General features: G+C 42.7%; 1 protein-coding gene across 6 annotated transcripts; it reads left to right on the top strand.

Annotated features, from left to right (window-relative positions):
* The first annotated feature begins 2,717 nt into the window (after positions 1–2,717).
* On the top strand, positions 2,718–19,832 carry LOC119725534 (GDH/6PGL endoplasmic bifunctional protein-like). Of its 6 annotated transcripts, none has more exons than XM_038196961.1 (7): positions 2,718–2,776; positions 9,495–9,720; positions 11,189–11,363; positions 13,085–13,221; positions 13,709–13,861; positions 16,451–16,567; positions 16,791–19,832. In XM_038196961.1, the coding sequence occupies exons 2-7, from the start codon at positions 9,522–9,524 to the stop codon at positions 18,410–18,412; spliced, it is 2,403 nt and encodes an 800-aa protein (XP_038052889.1). In that variant the 5' UTR covers positions 2,718–2,776; positions 9,495–9,521; the 3' UTR covers positions 18,413–19,832. The 6 variants fall into 6 exon arrangements, with proteins under 6 accessions (XP_038052889.1, XP_038052886.1, XP_038052890.1 ...); XM_038196958.1 differs by lacking the exon at positions 2,718–2,776 and adding an exon at positions 4,915–4,956; XM_038196962.1 differs by lacking the exon at positions 2,718–2,776 and adding an exon at positions 5,000–5,026.
* The last annotated feature ends 14 nt before the right edge of the window (positions 19,833–19,846 follow it).

The raw sequence follows: 19,846 nt of genomic DNA, 5'->3' as shown, positions 1-19,846 counted from the left end.
ATCGGCACACTGCGGAACTGGGGATTCAGTTGTCAGTGTGTACTTGTACATCGCGCGTACCTAATAGTATAGTACGTACAGTGCATGGGGAATCGCTGGTGTTCGCACGGCCGGCCGTACCGTGCGTGTGATTGATTCAGCGAGATTTTAAGACAACCCCGATCGGGCTGGGATGACATCGAAACACATTGTTAATGTGTGGAAAAACAACTGAAATCAATTATTTTAGTTGTAAATGTACACTGTAGAGTCAAAAAAATTAAACCTGGCGGCAGGATTTTAAAGCTTGGCGGGGACTTCTTAAACATGGCGGGCGCCGCAGAAAGCATGGCGGGGTGCCAGGTTTGTTCTACAAAGTTGGAGAACACTGATGTCGTTCGATCAAACCAGTACTAATACTATGGTTTACAGGCCTGGACAGCGCGCAATATAGAGTTTTTTGTACGATAGGCACATTTTTTTTTTTTTTTTGGGGTAGTCAGAATCGACAATTTCCGGCGGCGATTTTTTAATTTTTTTTCAAAATTCCGATTTTTTCCGGCGGCGATTCCGTAATCCAAGTAATTAAAAAAAAACGGCCTAAGGGCTTTGCGCTCCGCTTTCGCATTAATTTTGTCCATCCCTTATTCCAGCACCCCCTGGCAAACGTTTGTTCCAGCGGCAGTGTATCAATCAGCGTATACGGTACCGCGCTGCAGGCTCCACGCACGTTAAATATCGCTGCAATGCGCGGAGTCTGGTTCTCAGACCAAATGATGCTGACTATTAATGTTCAATTAGTTAGATTGGTCGCAACCCGGCCGATTATAGTACTAGTCTTATACTACTAGCCGCGCCGATGGAGTTCGACTGAAGTTTACGGACAAAGTACGGCTATGTAAGACTTGTCATCAAGTCTAGCCGACCCTAAAGGGTTTCAGTGAAGCTCTTTATTGGGCACACAATTCATACGTCTGTTGACGAGGTACATGTACTTGGTTGATTGGTTTGCCGACTTCGGGGCGCCAGGACTCTGCATAGCACGACGTGGATGACAGAAATCAGAGAGGGGTGAAGAGTACGCGCCACTGATCTCCTGGCAAAACAACAACTAGACGTTCCGCGTTTGTTGAGTTACAAACGCTTGGTTGGTGATCGGGAAGGCCACTTTTTCATTGTACCTTTCACTGTTAAATTATGAACATTTTGATATTTCCGAGCAGAAAAAGAATCGTCATATTTAGCCTTTTCCAGTGGAACCATATCGAGCATGGTGTGAGTGGAAGATAGTACCTGCCCCCCCCCCCCCCCCCCCCCCCCACACACGTACACACACTATTTGATTTTACGGAGGCCAAGTTTGCGGTGAAAGAAACCTGTCGACATTTCAGCACGGATGAAGCAAGTGCCCTTTTTGGGTGATGCCCCCCCCCCCTCCAGTTTGAAAACCGTTCCGCCGCCGCTGGCCGCGTAATTGTTTTTCCTAGGAGGGTTAGGGGCAATGTCATGAATAATTCAGTTTTTCCTTTGAATCATTGCAAGACTTAGGAGGCATCCGAATCAGTTGTCTAGAGCTAGGTCTAGGTCTGCGCCCATTGAAAATACGCGGGGACGCGCTGACAATAGACGTAGCCGTAGCTCTAGAAGCCCGTTTCGGACACGGCCTTTAAGGTTCTCGTTCTATTTTCCCCTTAATTTAAAATTATCTCAGTGATAAATTTGGAGAAGAAAAATAGCTGATGAAAATGAGCAGCGACGACGTTGATTCGAACCAGGGATCTTTGTATCCATAGCTCATCTCGCTATCCACTAGGCTACTTTGTGGTAGCTCGACGACAACCGTTAACTTCTTTAAAATGCTTTAATGTATTGTAACTAGTTGAGTAACTAACAACAATGCTGTTGATGTCATATTGTCCGTTCTCATGGATAAACATGAATTATTCATGCCCCAAACCCTCCAAGGAATAAAAATTACGCCCGCTGGCAGCCCCTTAGACTTGGTGCCAAGTCGGTAATTGCAGGCTCCACGCGCGCACGTTAAATATCGCTGCAATGCGCGGAGTCTGGTTCTCAGACCAAATGATGCTGACTATTGATGTTCGATTAATTAGATTGGTCGCAACCTCGTCCCCAGGGTGTCGAACAGTACGCGCCCATCACTACCTGTACCTCTCACCGGTCCCTGCTGCGCTGGTAGTGGTATTGGATCATTTGCATGTGCAAGATTTTTGAACACGTATGCAAATGAGGAATAGTGTGGTGCCTTGGATATGCTTTACATTAGCGTTTGTTTTTGTATGCGGTGTCTGGGGTAAAAACAGAGTCAATTCGTCGCAGCGCGAGCACGGCGTGAGTTACGAAAACACGATTTTTTTTAAAATTAAACTGTTACGATCTTATCGAGACATCATGCAGTATCATATTTCATATTAATATGAACAAACTGGAAAGGAAATCAATATTTTCGAGAAGGCGTGGACGAATGATCGCGAAAACACTGCACGTTGTGAATAATAACACCAAGTACACGATAAAAATCCATTACTAGCCAATTGCGGTATCCAATCAAGATACAGGAAGAAAGTTTCCTATCCAGGGTAGGCTACTAATATTGGAAACCGTGTGATGAAACTGATGAAAAGAGTCTACAAACACGTACAAGTTTAACGTTGCTTTCGAGTTTATTTTCCAGATTAAGGTCGGTCAGCATCGCATATGGAATTTCTGAACCCAGCGGCCCAATAGATAAGGACACATAGAATACTACGACGTAAAAATTGGCTTCTAAACCAAGGTAAAAATATTAAAAATATTGGTCATAAATTTTTGCTAGTGGATATTTTGCCGGAGGTAATGACGGCAAACTAACGATTACTACAGGTTTGCCGGCGGCAATCCATAGCAACAGAGGGCGCTGTACTCTTTAAAATAGGGCTGGATTATAAGATGTATTAAATTCCCACCCAAAGCTGTGTAGCATGCACGTTTGGTGTAATGGTTAAGCAATGGCGCGGGATGACTCGCGTTCGATTCCGACCGCACCACATTTTAAAGTTTTTTTTTCTCATCCCCAAATAAATAAGAATATTCTTCTTTTATTATTTTAACATGTCTCAAACATTTTTTGCAGAGTATTACATTTTCTTTTTCAGATTTGTGGCTCTGGAGGATTTTTTTAAAAAGGGAAATAATTAATAAAGTCCGAAATTATAAAATGGTCTGAATCCCATCTTGTGAATACGAGGTAACAACGATAATTTTGGCATGGAGCCAGACTAAAACTTGTCACCGGAAAATGTTTAAGTACAAAAAAACAGTAACTGCGCATGTTCAGTGCATATCCGGCAAACTAACGTTTACTAAAGGTTTGCCGTCTCCGGCAAAATATACACTAATTTTTTCGCCCGGTTTTGAGAACTTCATACCCTGGACTCCCTCCATTACGTAGGGAGGAAAGGGAGTCCACCTGGGCTAGTTGTACGTCATTTGTACGTGTTGTGCACTTTCTTGAAAATCATGCATTCTCATTAAAGAATGCGTGCTCATTCTTAAGAATGCGCGCGCATTCTTAAGATTGCGTGATTTTCAAGAATGGGCACAACAAACGCATGCAGATTTTTCATCATTTCCTCAATGTTTGTCAGGTGCAACCACTGATCTCTATATAAAGACTGGATAGCTAATACAGAGCCGCACAATGTACGAATTTGACGCCATATTGGTGAGACCGGCTGGTGATCTACAAAGGACAAGTTGCCGTTTTTAAAGACAGCATGATTTATTTTGTAACGTCGCGGTTCACTTGACTTATATTTTGACCACCACCACTGACCAAGGTTAACTACAGTTTTTCTAATGTCGTGGTTACTAAAATGCCGCAAATATCACTTTTTCGGCGTTTTGAAATAATAATCACTACGGAAATGTGTCCCTTTTAGAACATCATAATATGTGTACGTGACCAAAATGCGCGTCAACTGTTGATACAACGCGCGCGTATTTACGCGTAGAACGTTTGTATATACGCGGCCATCTTCGTGAGACCGGGGGCGAATTGGTCAATATGCAAAGTCTCACTACTGTGTGAATGTTGTATGCATATCCGCTATCCAGTCTTTATATAGAGATCAGTGGGTGCAACCTATATGTCAATGTATACTCGGACTCCCTATTATCGCGGCATCCCTATTATCGCGGCATGGGAAATTTCTCTTTTTACAGTGTCAAAACTCCTTCAAGTGGCGATTTTTATCCAGTTCACCAGTCATCAAGGATTTTCTACCGAGTTGTATAAAAAGGACGATTAAAAAATGTTGTGTCTTTCGGGACTTTTAACGATTTTAATAAATATTAACGTTTTCCAAAACTTGCAAAATTTTCCCTCACCGTGTCTGCTAAAAGGTACCGCTTATATTTTAACATAAATCTTTAATTGCGCTCTGTCCATGAAAGTTCCATTGCCTGGTTTCCATTCTTCAGCTGCAAATGAAAAATGAAGTCGAACGACGATATTTGCAGCGCGAAATCGTAACAACTTTTACGGGATCAAAATAAGCACCGCGCGTTAGCGAAAATAAAACGGCACACCGTGTAAAGTGAATGGCGCCCTCAATCGCCGATCAGTAGACTTGCCTCAGGGATTTGTGTTCTCCTTTCGGGGGAAGGGCAGGGTCTTAAGAAATCATCCTGCAGAAATATAATCTTTAATCAACTTGAAGGTTACAGGGAAAATATCAGACTTTATTCAGGGGATGTTTTGGTCAAACATTAACTATGAACAAAAAAGTTGGGATCATTATAAAAACCACTTCCCGCATACCGCGATAATAGGGAGTCCACCTCCGTTCGCACACGCCGCGCATGTCTATTTTCACAGGCATCGTACACGGAATAGATCGCACCACCGTCGGATTTTTTTATATTAATTTAAAAAGGAAGAGTTATACTACACAAAAGACAGGACAATTCAGGAAGGTTAGTGGGCAATCTCTATTCCGAACGAGAAACGTGATAAGTACCGCGATAATAGGGCAACCCATCCTACGTGAGTATGTCAAGAGGTAGGCTACTGACTGTATAGTATGGAGTTTAGGGGCAATCTGTGCAGCGGTTCTGTGGGCAATGGCTTGGTTGTGATGGACGTTTTGTACACATAGTTGGTGTTTTGTAGAACGAGAACTTAGAAGCAAACAATTTTGCGGGGTTCTCTGTCGATAAAGCTCCGCCCTGCGGAGCATTCATAATTCTAGGAGTATGCACTACAGTGGTCAGCATTATCAGTGAAATCTCGGTTAAGTCAAACTCTGATAACTCAAAACAACTGTTTAAGTGAAGCAAAGAATCCAATCACTTCAGTAGTAAAACAACGATATACATTACAACCCTGCTTTTACTCAAAACTCTCCTTAGGCCAAAAAAAAGAAGTCTCCGGTTTCTGGTATGGAGCTTGCCCAAAAAAGTGGTGCGGCGCAGCGGCAACGCGGCTTTTTTTTTTTTTTTTACCTGATTTTTTTGCTTCAAATCATTGAACTATTGGCTGTTGACTGCAAATGGTGCCCGACTAAACTTAGTGCAAATATATGGGCAATTCTCCATGGGAGAGCAAAAAATGTCAAAAATAAATATTTACATATTAAACCTTTTTTGTACTTTTTTCAGACCTCAATTAAATGGGGAATTCAGTTCAAAAAACGAAATTAAAAAAAAATACATATTTCTGGTAAAAACAGTGATTTTTGCATTTTATGATTAAAAACGTTCAGATTTGGTAAAAAAATAAAATTTTGTGTATGTATTACTTTCTGAATTATAGGGAAAAGATTTGATTTATTTTATGATGTTACAAGTTACTAACATTACTCAGGGTCATTAAAAAAAATCTAAAAATATAAATATATATATATATATAGTGTAGGCCTTCATTTAAAAATGTCAAAATTAGCACGTAATTCCGTTACCGAAAAAATGGCAAAAGTTACTTATTTCACAAATTTTCTTGTTTTTTTTCTTCAAATCATGTATGTTGAGAAAAGACCCTACTATAAACGTAAATGAAAAATAAAAACTTTAAAATAGTAATTTCTTGGCATTTTTCCAAGTGGTAACGGAATTACGAAACGGTAACGGAATTACGGTAACGGAATTACGCATGCACAAAGTATGCATACTTCCCCCAGATTATGTACATGTACATGACATATTAAATAGGAGATTTGCATGTAAACCTTGGACAATAACTTTAAATACTAAATTACTTGTTAGGGCCTAAATCATTTCCCTCTTTAATTGCTATTATACAATTAAAAATAATCAGGTGTTCCATTGATATTTTTTACTTTTACTTTTTCTTTTTTACTATTTAAAAAATGCTAATTGTTTGGATGCTTAAAGGGAATATACAACATTTGCAAACATCAGAAAATAAAACTACAAAATACCTTACTAGGATGTTGGTAAATGACAGTCTAAAGCATCCTGTAAAATTATGGCACCTGGTGTGAAGTAATTTTCAAAAAAATGATATTTTTGTATACATTTCCAACGGTGGTCGGCCGACCACCGTTGGAAAAACCTAACTATTTTTCAACTACTGCTCCAACTTTACACTCTTTCCAGTCCAAATTTTATTTGCTACACCTATTTGTTACATGTTCATGAACGGGTGCAGGCCAGCTAGTCTGGTTCCCTTACCTTCCACTTTTCCAGCATCTATAAAATTGATCCATTTTACCTTTAGTGGAGTCAAGGAACCAGACTACTTGAACAATTTTGTTTTTCTTGGTTTTCCAGCATTTTCGAACGCAAAACTTCAAACATGTCAGTGTAGCAATATTTGATCTATTACATGTATACTAACCCCTCAAATAGTTCATTTCTGAAAATTACAGCAAAAGCCAATGATGTACATTCCCTTTAAATATGTTGCCAAAGCCGTTGTCTGGTACCCAGAGACAGAGTTGTAACGAGTCACTGATTTTTGTGACTCGAGTCGAGTCGAGTCATTTTAAAGAAGTGACTCGAGTCGAGTCGAGTCATTAGGTCAACAAGGTCGAGTCGAGTCGAGTCGAGTCACAGAGTGTGGTCGAGTCGAGTCGAGTCGAGTCGAGTCAAGTATTTAGCTCGAGTCAATTCGAGTCACAAATATTTGAACACTAAATTACAATAAAAAGCAACAAACACAAGAGAGAAAGAATACAAGGCACCAGTCTATTACGGAAATCCAAAGACATAAAGTATGCTGTATGGTACCCAACCAACAGTTTCCATTGCTAGCTCACGTCACAGATAAGAAGATGTGAAACTTCGGTCTTATAACCGGTTTGGCTTCGGGTCTAGATTTTGTTGTTCGCTGATCGCTGACAAAGTTAAAACCTAATTGCATTATACAAAACTGTTTCTGATTATTTAAAGGTGGGCCCGTCCGTATCCATTTTTTTGTGTGAAATCGGGACATGAATTAAGCCAGCGTTCCACCAAGAACTTCAAAATCGCCCGAAACCAATGATGAAACCACGGATTGAGAAATGCGTTTTAAGTCTGGTTCCGGGTTTAGCATTACATGCTATAGAACCACAAGGTGGGAGTCCGCGACACGGTGTATGTTTGTTGTTTCATTATGGAGGAAGGAAACAGACTGCCGCTGTATATAAACGTACATTATTCGCGAACATTAACGTGACGTGAATAAAAACTGGCAACGCGAACGGCGCAGCGTAAGTCATTGCAAATATTTTTCGCAAGTAAGTTTTGCTTTTATTTTGGGACTCGAGTCTTATTAGCCTTCCTCGAGTCGAGTCGAGTCATTCTGATGAGGGACTCGAGTCGAGTCGAGTCATTTGCTCGCAGTGACTCGAGTCGAGTCGAGTCATTTACCCGTCGGGACTCGAGTCGAGTCGAGTCGCCAAAAAATGTGACTCGAGTCAGACTCGAGTCGAGTCATTGACTCGAGTCATTACAACTCTGCCCAGAGAAAATATATTCCACAACAAGTATATGAAAGTTGAGTACCAGACTGTACTTGTACTTCTACTTGGCATAACTTAACATCTTCCCTTGCTCAGAGATGCCAACCAGTACAGTTTTATTGTATTTTCCACGATAAACTAGTGAAATACGATAAAGTTTGTTCATAGTAAAATTTGATTTTCGTTAAAAAATAAATATACATTGCTAACAGGCAATGCAGCCATCACCAGACTGCTTTCATTTGACCTTGACCTTTGACCTAAAAAATGAAGCCCAGACATGTTTAGGCCTACATTCACATTTTGATCTGCTTATTTTTGCTGAGCTTTCCCCTTGTGGCATTTTACATACTTCTAAAATTTGTATTGTGATGAGTTTATGTTGAATTCAATGTTAATGTATTGCATTTACCTATTACATGTAAACCTATGGCGTAATTCCGTTACCACCCAGGCGTAATTCCGTTACCGTGATTAAAATGCAAATTATGAAAAGAGTGATTATTTTTTCAACTTTCCTCTGCTTTGTAGTTAACAACACCCCTGAACTCTACAAATAACAGGTAGTGTCCAATTTTAAAATTTCAAAACTTCAGAGAGTTTTATTAATTTATGCGAGAACTCAAATATGCTTGTCCTCCGTCCGTAATTCCGTTACCGATATTAAGCTCCGCCCCTAAAAGGGTAATCTTGTGGGATTTTTTTTTTTTAGCGGTCAATCAATTCTACTGGGTCTTGGCTCCCTTTCCATGTTTAGATTAGTTGCCTAGCATTGAACATATTTTCTTGGGAAAGAATAATCCTTGACAAAGTGCCAAAATTCTGTAATTCCGTTACCAAAGAATTGCCCAAATGGGAGTCCAGAGAGGCCACATGAAGCTTATTCTCCACCATAACCCAATCTCAAAACACGTTAAAATTGTGCAGCAGCAGGATTCCAGTCAAACCAGTGAGTTTGGCGGTTTTGAGACATCATCTTTCATTGAAAAAAAAACTTTTTCATTTTGCCGACGCGCATGGCTACGGCGACGCGCACGCATACCAGAAACCGGAGACTTTTTTTTTTGGCCTTAGGCTTAAGACGTTAAGTCAAGGCTTAACTTCAAATTCAAATTTTGAACCTGTTCCCTTGAGGTGAATTGACTTGGACTTATCGAGATTTTACTGTATTTCCTAGCATTAAAAATGACTCAATTGGAAATAATTCTTAGTCCCAGATTTATGTCTTATTATCATTTTCGCAATGACTGACCGTTATTGAGATGATATGTGAAGAAAAAAGCAGAGTCAGGTTGAAACTTTGTTTCCAGGAAATGCACACTGATGCAGGAGGGAAAAAAAAAAAGCAAAAAAAAAGAAGACGACGAGGTACGTGCGAAGTCGCCATATTAATCGCTGTTAATTTTGCACATTTGGTGGGCAAGTGTTTTTGCATTTCATCCCCACAGCCTTTGCTTTCTCTTTTTGTTATGATTTCCACATTTGTTTGTATTATCCTTAAACTTTTAAAGAGTCTAACTCGCTTCCTTTTTTGTTGTTGCCATTTAGTTGTGAAAATCCTGCACTTGTCAAACAATGATGAAGGCTATACATATGCAACTGCTTAAGGTCGCTAGTTGCTGCCTCGTGATTGGCTGCCTGGCCATCGCAGTATTGGTCCACGGGTCGGAGAAGGCAAAAGCCGACCGACCCGTCGTGAGCGTCGTGATTGTCGGCGGAACCGGTGACCTGTCCACGAGGTACCTGTGGCAGGGGTTCTACAGTCTCTACCAAGGTGAGATTAGTCGTGTTGCGCCCCAACTGTGGCATGTCCCAACTACATGTACAGTTAGGATCGTCTCAACTGCAGTTAGGCCAAAAAAAATAATAAGTCGGTCTCTGGTCAGCGCGCCCGTCGATTTTAATCATGCGCGTCGATCTTTTTTTTTTTATCAAAATGTTCCGCGGTAGCTCCAACAGCGCCCTCTATTTCTGCACCTCCTCAATTTTTTTTTACCAAAGAGCACCAAGGAATGGGAAATTGCACCAAGGCAAATGATCGAGAGCACCAAGGCAAATTATGGAGGACACCAATGTGCACATGAGGACACCAAAAAAGCAAAATAGTACCCACCTTGTCTGTACAATCCAAGCTTGAAGAAAAAAAAAAAAAAGCAAAAAAAACCCCCCAAAAGCCGCGTGACCGCGTCAATTCCGGAACTTTGGTCTGACCAGAGACCGAATATTATTTTTTTTTTGGCCTTAGGGATACTATTGTTGAAAAAAAAAGGATAATTTTAAACAGTGACATCATTATGGCCTCTAAGACTATGTCTGTTGCATCTAGCCCATATAAAGCTGGTATGTCATTTCCTGCGTCTAAGTGGCAACCATTTAAAACAAAAGCTGGCGGCCATTTTGGAGGCGAAAAAAAAACAAAGGGCCTCCTCCCTTTTTTTCAAAAAGGCACGACGCTAAACATGTTTTTTTGTACTTGGCCTAATAGGAGCAACTCGTTGCCTTCAATATTGCTTTCATCCTAATGATGTACTCTCCTTCAGTTTTCAAGATTTATCAATAGACCCCTCTCATACGACGCCATCTTCATAGGAAAATTACAACTGCCTTTTAACCCTTACTCTCTGAGGGTAGTTTACTGCATGTCAGTTGGTTATGCCAATGCCCTCCAGCTGCAGTTTATTGGCAGATAGTTTGTCTTAACAGTGAAGGCTCCAATTGGCAGGAGTTGGAGGCCCTGGAGGGTGCCTGATACTGACCAGCTGGGGGCACTCACTTTGTTATCAGAGGACTCTCATTGTTCTCTGTGGCATGTATTGGAGTGCCTGTCCAGTTACCCTTGAAATGACATGGCAGATATTGGAGGGCCGTGCAAAAAACATATGCCATTTTCTTAAGGCACATAATGGCATGCGTTGGAGGGTCCAGTTGGGTAAGGGTTAAACGCCATCAGATACGTGTGCGCGCAGGGTGCAAAATGTTCTAGATTCGCGCATGTTGCTCGAACTTTCTCCAAAATATGGCGCGGCACAGCCGATGTGTGTCAAAAGGCTGACAAAAAAGCTCTTCTGTTAGTTTTTGAGGGTTCTGGCAAGACCCAGAGGAAATTCAACAGAGGAAACGGACAGTATATGCTCTGCCCGTCGCAGTAGTCTATTCCACGTTTCGGCCTCTTTTTTTTTTTGCACGCCCACATTAGATCGCCAAACTTCTTCAAACATTTTCATATTCGTATATGTACACAGGGCAAAAAGACAAATTCTCATTCGACTTTTACGGAGCAGCCAGAATGCCAGCGTCGGAAGGGGACGGCCAGCTAGCAAGCATCCTGAAACACAATGTATCCTGCTCCAAATCCGTCCAGCCGGGACTGGGATGCCAGACATTGCTGGATGCATACAGAGCTATGGTATCATACAGGTATAGATGTACATTTACTCATGTACGCCACCCCCCCCCCCCCCCCCCACTCCTTCCTCCCCTGCCTGCACCCTTCCCCCTCGTACTGAGTTGTTTTGAAACTTTTCCTTTATAACAGTTGAAGGGATCTTTTACACGGGGTCCGCCTCATAGGTCCGACGCCTCATAAGTCCCACAAAATCGCATCCCCTAACCAAATAAAGGCCCATAAGTCCGACGCCTCATAGGTCCGACGCCTCATAAATCCGATGCCTCATAGGTCCGACGCCTCATAGCTCCGACGCCTCGTAAGTCCGACAAATTAAATGCCTCGTTTTTCCGTTGTCGGACTTTTGAGGCGTCGGACTTATGAGGCGTCGGACCTATGAGGCGGAATAAATAAATGTTATGCCTCACAAGTCCGACGCCTCATAAGTCCGAAATTTCTGACTTATGAGGAGTCGGACCTATGAGGCGTCGGACTTATGATACGGCCCCCTTTTACACAAGTCCACAGTAAAACAGTCCATAGCAGTGATACATTGATGAAAATGAAATGTACAAAATGGAAATTGCCACTAATGATAATTAATAATAATGGAGTCTTACATAGCGCACGCATCTACCAACAATTATGTACTCAAGGCGCTGGAAATTATGTCTATTATTAAAGACAGGTGATTAGGTGAATGAAGTCTATGAGAAATACGAGACCTGTTATGTAGCACCTATTCCAAGGGTGCTGTGGCGCATATTGTAGCCACTGCCAGAAACACCGGAGAAAACCCCTTCTCTTAGCAATACGTGCTACTGGGTTTTAACGCGCATTACGCAAAACACGGGACCTACAGCTTTACGTCCCATCCGAAGGACGAAGCAATAATGGTAAAGTGCCTTGCTCATCAAGAGCACAAGCACCGTGTTCCCACGGTCAGGATTCGAACCCATGTACCACGGCACACGAGTCGAACCATTGGACCACAGCACCCAACAAGTTTGAATAAAAAAAAATTAATAAGAAGACACACTCATGAAGTTACTTTCATGTATTATAATAATAATAATAATTTGAGGGGCTAATCATCCTTACTCGCACCAGAGCAGCTGAATTGCGGAGGACGCGGCTATACAACGTGGTCGAGCCGCAGGCATGTAAAGGCGCCTTAGGCTGCCGCCATACGACCCATGTCTGACCACGGAGCACAGCCAGAGATCGAAAGTGTTGATTTTTGTGGAGGGAGGAAAAACCGGAGAGTCCGGAGAAAAACCCCTCGTCGCACAGGAGAGATCAAGAACAACTCTACTCACATTTTGGTCCGAGCCGGGAATCGAACCCGGGCCACAGTGTTGAGAGGCGAGCTTTTCAGCACTATCAACCCATGACCCCCACAATTTCTGTTGTACGTATATGCTGTGTTGCTGAACTGATGCGTTATGTAACAGTCTTATACTTACTTACTTACTTAGATTGATAGGAATAGAATAGGCTAAGCCTTTGTGACCCCATATCCAATCTCTTTCCAGTAGGTATCAAGATGGTTCTTAAACAGGTTTGTTGAGGTTGCATTCACCACATGTGATGGGAGGTTGTTCCATTCAGAAATAACTCGGATGGAAAAGAAGTTTTTTTCTGCAGTTCAACCCTTTCTTTAATCCTGGTGTGTAGAGCTTTAGGTTGTGACCTCTGACTTGATTGTGACCTCTGACTTGTCATAAATCCTTTTTGTATTACATTTGCACAGGAAGTTGAAAACAGCCGATGATTATGCCGACCTATGCAAGGAGATGGAACAGGAAGAAGCAAAGGAGCATGGGAGATTGTTCTACCTGTCCGTACCGCCGTTTGCGTATGCGGGCATCGCCAAAAATATCGCCAAAGGTTAGTAATTTACTCAAGAAAATCAGAGTTTTTGGGTGCCACAGTTGTATCCTGCTGCAGTTGGCGACCATAGACTCTGAGGTAGTTTTGGCCTTGAGCTTTCTGACCAGTTGGATCTTGTTACAATGGGCAGGCTTGATCAGATTACTGGGGTCAGAGGTCATGTAGGGATCATTAGAGGTCAGTAAGCTTTGAGGCTTTGCATGGTGGAGATACTAAATAATGAAAGGTTTGCGGAAACATCATGTGCAAATAATTTCTCAACTAAGAGAATGGTTCTGAAAAGAACCAGAGGTATAAACTCGACGTTCCGGTCATACCTTTGGTTCTTTGCAGAACCATTTTCTTGGTTGAGAAATTATTCGCACATGGTGTTTCCGCAAACCTTTCATTATTCATTAGAGGTCATCGTTTAAAGTGCACAAAATTTGATTTTATGGAAGAACACAAAACATCAACTTGTTGTTTGTTCTCTGTTTGATCTCAGGTTGTCGTCCAGAAAGCAGGGCCTGGCTTCGCGTCGTGCTTGAGAAACCTTTCGGTCACGACCACGGCTCAGCTGAGGAACTCGCTACTCAGCTGTCAGCACATCTGAGGGAGGAAGAGATATATCGCATTGACCACTACCTCGGAAAAATTGGTAAAACTTAAAAATATTTTTTAAAAGTTTCGGGGCTGGAGAATAAAGGGTGGGTTTCACATCGGGGAATTCCATTTTTGAACATTGTTTTGGTTCTATTACATTTTTTTTTTTTTTCGTGGTTTTTTTTTTTCAGAAGATGTTCTTTGAACACTTGAATATAACATAAACAAACAGACATTGTGTGCAAAGTTGTCCTTTCAGTCAAAATCAATCCAGTAACTGTTTTCAACCGTCCCAGCCTACATGAACCAGGATTGACTGGCTGTGACTGTTTATGTAACTTGATACAGCTATGCTCTGACTGTAGGTGATTGATGAGCCAGCTGTGCCTACCACTTGCCTGCTTTTTGTCTGTTGACTGAAATTGACTGGCCACAGTGCTTGCTTGATATATGATCTGACTGTGACTAGCCTGTGTAAAAGGCACGGCAGGGGAAGAGGATTGAGTTTTTGGCTGTCTGTGACTGTTCAAATGGTAGGAGGGTTAAAGTCTTCATCAAAATTCATTCATCGAGTCGTCTTTGGCTTGCAGTTTTTGTTCGAACCAAACAAAAATGCAATTTACTTGTCCACACAGCTAGTCGTTGGCTGTAATAGCAAAATTACAACTTCGGATTGTGTGGTTATTCTAACAAAACGAATCAGCTCTATTAAAACAGTATTTCATTTTGGTCTACACAGTGATAAAGAATACCTGATAAGTTTGTAATTATATCTTCACTCCAACTGACCTCTACTTGAATTCGTTTTATCTCTGTTTGCATCCAGATAATTGTTGATACAGTCTCTAATTTTAAATTGAACTTTGACATTTTACATGCTATATCAAGTGCTTCTGTTCAAGCTCTTGGAATCTGGGGTGCAGTGCACTATTGACCAGAGTTCAAGAGTAGGGATACTGTGGGGGGGGGGGGGGAAGGAGGGGGGAGGGAGGGGGGCAGTTACATATGGATTACCTCAAAATAAAAAGGGTTACTCTTAGGGGTGTGCATTTCCGGGTAGTACAGGAACCGGGTAGCCTACTAAAAAAAAACACGGGTACCCGGGTACCTGTTAAAAAGAAACCCAAACCAGAAATTCAAATCTGGGAAGTTGCTGTTCAGATTGTTCATAAAGGTCTGCACGATAATACTGACACATCGGTGCGGCAATAGGCCTAGATAGAGTGTATACAGTGAGCTTTTTAGCTATGTGGTGAAAACTGCAACTATCGCAAGCATCATAAAAGTAACGTGAAATTGGTGTTGGTTTTCTATGTACCCTGTTTTTCATTTTGAAAATTGTCGCACTGACATTCGAAACCTTTCTTTTTCATCGACTGAGAAGTTACTAAGTAGTATGTAGAGTTGGTTACGGGTACCCGATCCCATAATCTGGGACCGGTTCCTGACATTAACGGCCGAGTACTCGGGTACCCGGTTCCGATGCACAGCCCTAGTTACTCTGGCATTTTTGAAAGTCAAGCATTTTTTTCTCCTTGATAATGAATTTGCAGTTCCGGAGTTCACCTGAACTGCATCTAGGCTAGGCAGATAGACCTACAGTGTGTGGTGTGGTTGGGTTGTTTCAACCCTTTGTTAAAACCATATTACATGTACTCCCTGGGCCTTTTTGCTAGGATGTAACCTGAATCCTGTAAAATCCTCCCACTGCCTCCATGTAAAAATAGGAGGGGTGACCACTGCCTCAATCCTGCAAAATCCTCCAACAATCACAGTCAATATGTTGAGGCAGAGCCAGTGACATTCTGGAGCAGTGCGGAGGATTTCAAGTATGATCTAGACCTAAGTTTATGCACAGCTGAGCACAAACAACACTAGGTCCGGCCCAAGACCTTGACACAGTGCATCATCCAAAATCAGCAACAGGCTTTTGCCATGTAACCTCAATCCTGCAAAATCCTCCATATTGCCAAGAGGATTTTGGTGGATTTGGGCGGGTTAATTCAATTTTCGCACACTGTTTGTACACCTCTCCCCCCTGCCAGCCCCCCCCCCCCTCCCGCCCCAAAAAACACTTTATCCCCCCAAATTATCTTCAGGGTCTACCCAAAATGAACAAATTAAAAAACCAAATGCTAATAAACCACAAAAGGAAACCTAGGTGCATTGTATAATAATTTTAAAGTTGGACAGAGAAATTAACTGGAGCAGGGTTTGAACTAGTCTGAGTGTCACCGTTTATCCATGGAACCCAGTCTCCTGTCTAACGTCTGATCTGCAGATTTATGCGATCCAGCGCCTCAGCCAATTGGAGTCGACTTAATCGTGACGTTATTTCATTCCCAAATCAGGACTAAGTGTCTGATTGGTCAGTTTGAATGCGGTGTTTTATAATGCAACAATTACGGCCGGGCATATTGATCGATAGAACCAAGACAAGCTTGCGCGTATCGCGTAACATCGGAGCGCATGACCACAGCCTTTTGTTGCTGTGTCTACTTTTTTTTGTTTATCCATGTCCATTATGTGAGAACGGGTGAATGACCTAAAGACCCGATACAGAAAGCGCCGGCTGATTGGTCAAAATCTAGAGGTCAAGAGACGTGAAATGATTTTTGTTTTGTGGTTTCATTTGCATTGGCAGGGGTTCAGAGCATCCTCCCATTCCGAATGCTAAACGATGGAAACTATAAAGACCTTTGGAACCGAGAGCATATTGAGAGAGTGGAGATTGTCATGAAGGAAAAAATCGACTCTAAAGGTAATAACAAAATTCTTCATTGTGACTCACGGAACAGGATGCATACGTTGTGTGTTCCTCTCACTGGAGCTCTCAAAAGTGGTTACAGAGCGCTCTCACATGTTCACGCACGGTGTTCATTGATTTTCTTCCTGAACTAGAATTGACTCTTCAGAAAAGACTCGCACCTATTTTTATTAATCCCAAATATCCTTAGGACATATTTTTGTTCATTATTTTGTAGGTCGTCTGGAATTCTACAATGAATACGGAGTCATCCGCGACGTCATGCAGAACCACCTGACCGAAATATTCACCCTGGTTGCCATGGAGATGCCGGCCAACATCAGCAGCCGCAGGGAGTTCCTCAACAACAAGATCCGCCTTCTGCAGCAGACCCAGCCCGTCAAGCCCCACCAGGCCGTGATTGGTCAGTACGACGGCTACGTCGACCAATGGCGCGAGGAGCTCGGCAAGGGTCCGTCTGACGAGACGCTGGTGCCGACTTTCACGGCCGCGGCACTGTACGTCGAGAATCCGCGATGGAAGGGCGTGCCCTTTGTTTTAGTCGCGGGGAAGAAACTTGATGAGCGACTCGGTTACGTAAGGGTCGTCTTTAAAGATAACGCAGTTTGCGTGACCAAAGCTGGCCGTAATGGCTCAGTCAATCGTTGCTCCAAACATCAGCAGATGATTTTCTATACCGGCAACCCAGGGCTGAAATATCCCGCGATCCTCGTTTCAGACCATCTCCCAAAACCAATGCTCCCAACATCCTGGTCGGTGCCCAACAATGATCCCAATACGGACATTTTCGGTTCCAATTTGTCAGATTTTTATTACTTCTCACCGCCCAAGGATCAGGACGCGTACACGTCCCTGATCGCGTCCTGTTTCCACGGCGACCAGAAGATGTTTGTCGGCACGGACGACCTGATGGCGTCTTGGAGGATTTGGACGCCGCTGCTGCAGAGCTTGGAGAACAAGCGTCCGAGGATTTACACTGGCGGAGAAGACACGGGGACTTGGCTGGACTTCAGAGTCAAAGATCGAACTGTCAAGTATATTCACGAGCAGGAAGACCCGTGGGAATCGGCGGATGCTGCTCCAGTGTTCCAGTCCATTACCGACCGCTTCCGTTCCCGACCCCTTGTTACGGGTAAAGAGGAGAGTGTTGTTGCCCAACTCGCGCAGCATTTGTTGAGCATTGCCGCCGAGTCCATTCAGAAGCGGGGGAGTTTCCACATTGCATTCCCTGGAGGGTCGACCCCGAGATCTCTCTTTGCCCACCTGGCCAAATTGTCCAATTTGTTTCCATGGGAAGACACTTTCGTTTGGATGGTGGACGAGCGGTGCGTTCCGCTCACTGATGACCACTCCAACTTCAAACAGCTTCACGACAGCCTTCTCCAGTTCGTCAACGTCCCGTACCTGAACATCAACCCGATGCCTGTCAAGTTGGCAAACGGTTTCTGCGACGCGTCAGACAAAGGCGCTGAGACCTACGAAGACGACCTGCGACAAATTCCGGACGGTCGGTTGGATTACGTCCTTCTGGGCATGGGGGCTGACGGCCATGTTGCTTCCTTATTCCCCAACCACCCCACCGTGGGAGAAAAGTCCGCCAAAGTTACGCTTTCCGACGGAGGGCCCAAGAACAACGTACCCGACAGAATGACTCTCACGTTACCCACCATCAACAACGCTAGACATGCTGGGGTGCTCATCCTAGGGAAGGGGAAGCGAGACATGGTGTCGACACTGAAGACAGAAGGGGTGGGGGACCCCCTCAGGTACCCTGTGACGGGGGTGGATCTGAAAAAAGGGGAACAGGTTTGGTACATAGACCACGAGGCCTTGGTTTAGAGTCTTAGAGGGAGGGGGCAGGGCATGAGGGTTGGGGGGGGGGGTTGGTGCTAGACTAGTGGCATGTACAGTGCACAAGCCTATTCATGTCGGATTTGTTTCCGATAGTCCAAGAAAGCAGGATCAATTGAAGTACATGCACAGTACTTGCGTTGCCCTGCCACTTCTAGTACCAGCCTTTTTGGGGCAAATTTTCTTGAACTACTCCGCGCAAAAATTTTCAGTATCAGGGGCTTTTATATTTTGTAAATTTTTGTGAAAAAAATGCAATGTGTACAAATGATAGTGATAAATTATGTGAAAATAATAATTTAAAGTATATAATTTAATTGTGAGTAGACCCTTTTCAAAAGGGTAAAATTGCTAATAAGGGTGCAACCCTGCAAAAAAATCCCATAGACACTAGTGCTAAATGCGCATACTTCAAAATTCTTTTAAAAATACTCAGAACTCTCACAGGTATTCAAGCTGCACAGAAAAATGATGATCAACATGTCATCTTTCATTTTCTTTTCATTTTTTGGTGGGTTGACCACTGACTTTTCGAGATATTGTCACCCAAAGACGACGACCCCCTATTTTCCCCAAAGCAGAAAAGTAGCCATCTTGAAAAACGATCCCTCCACAACATGGCAAAATAGCACCACTTTCGAGCCCAATTGCATCCAAATTGCTCAGAATTGGTTTATTACCATATCTCTTCGATTCCCCAATTTTATGGCTCTCAAAACTCCTTAATATAGAATATTTTGAGGGTAGAACTTTTATTCATGAGCTCGGCGGACAGATTTTTGGCGTATTTACAGGCGTGCACCCATATGGGCAATTCTCAATACAGTGCGCCACCAAGCGGTTGCCAGGGAGAGTCCATTTTTCGCAGTGCATTGTGGGAGACGTTCGACACATTCGCCATGGCCGCAGAATGCTATGCCCCAATCTATCAAAAAACTCAAGTTGTTGGCCGACGTTCGTTCAAAATCGCGGCAAGTCAGCCACGTCTTTGTCGACCGTAAAGTTGAAAAAAATTGACTGCCTGTGGCAATCTCTCGGGTACATAAAACTCAATGGTCACTCGGGACGGGTAAGTTGAATCGGACAGAAGTTGGCTGTTGTGGGATTTGAACCGTCAACCTCATGAACATGATAGCTGCTCTTTACTTTCCTAATTGGCACAGAATGAAAAAAATATACTGCCAGTTTTAAGACAACACAAGTTGAACTTGTTTTATTTTGCATAATCTTTTTTTTTTACACAAATGAAACAAGGCTTTGGAAAAAAAAAAAAAAAAACTTTCACCAACAAATTTAAAACAATGAAATTAAACCCAAAAGTATACTTTCTGGAGCAGCAAATTACTTTTATATTGAACACTACAGGCCAGGGATGTTTTGTTCAAGTTATATGCGTCATTTCCATAAAGCTATATTAAATTA

Source organism: Patiria miniata, unplaced genomic scaffold (assembly GCF_015706575.1).
Source record: "Patiria miniata isolate m_02_andy unplaced genomic scaffold, ASM1570657v1 HiC_scaffold_19, whole genome shotgun sequence".
Lineage (NCBI taxonomy): Eukaryota > Metazoa > Echinodermata > Asteroidea > Valvatida > Asterinidae > Patiria > Patiria miniata.
This window is presented reverse-complemented; position numbering and strand designations above follow the sequence as displayed.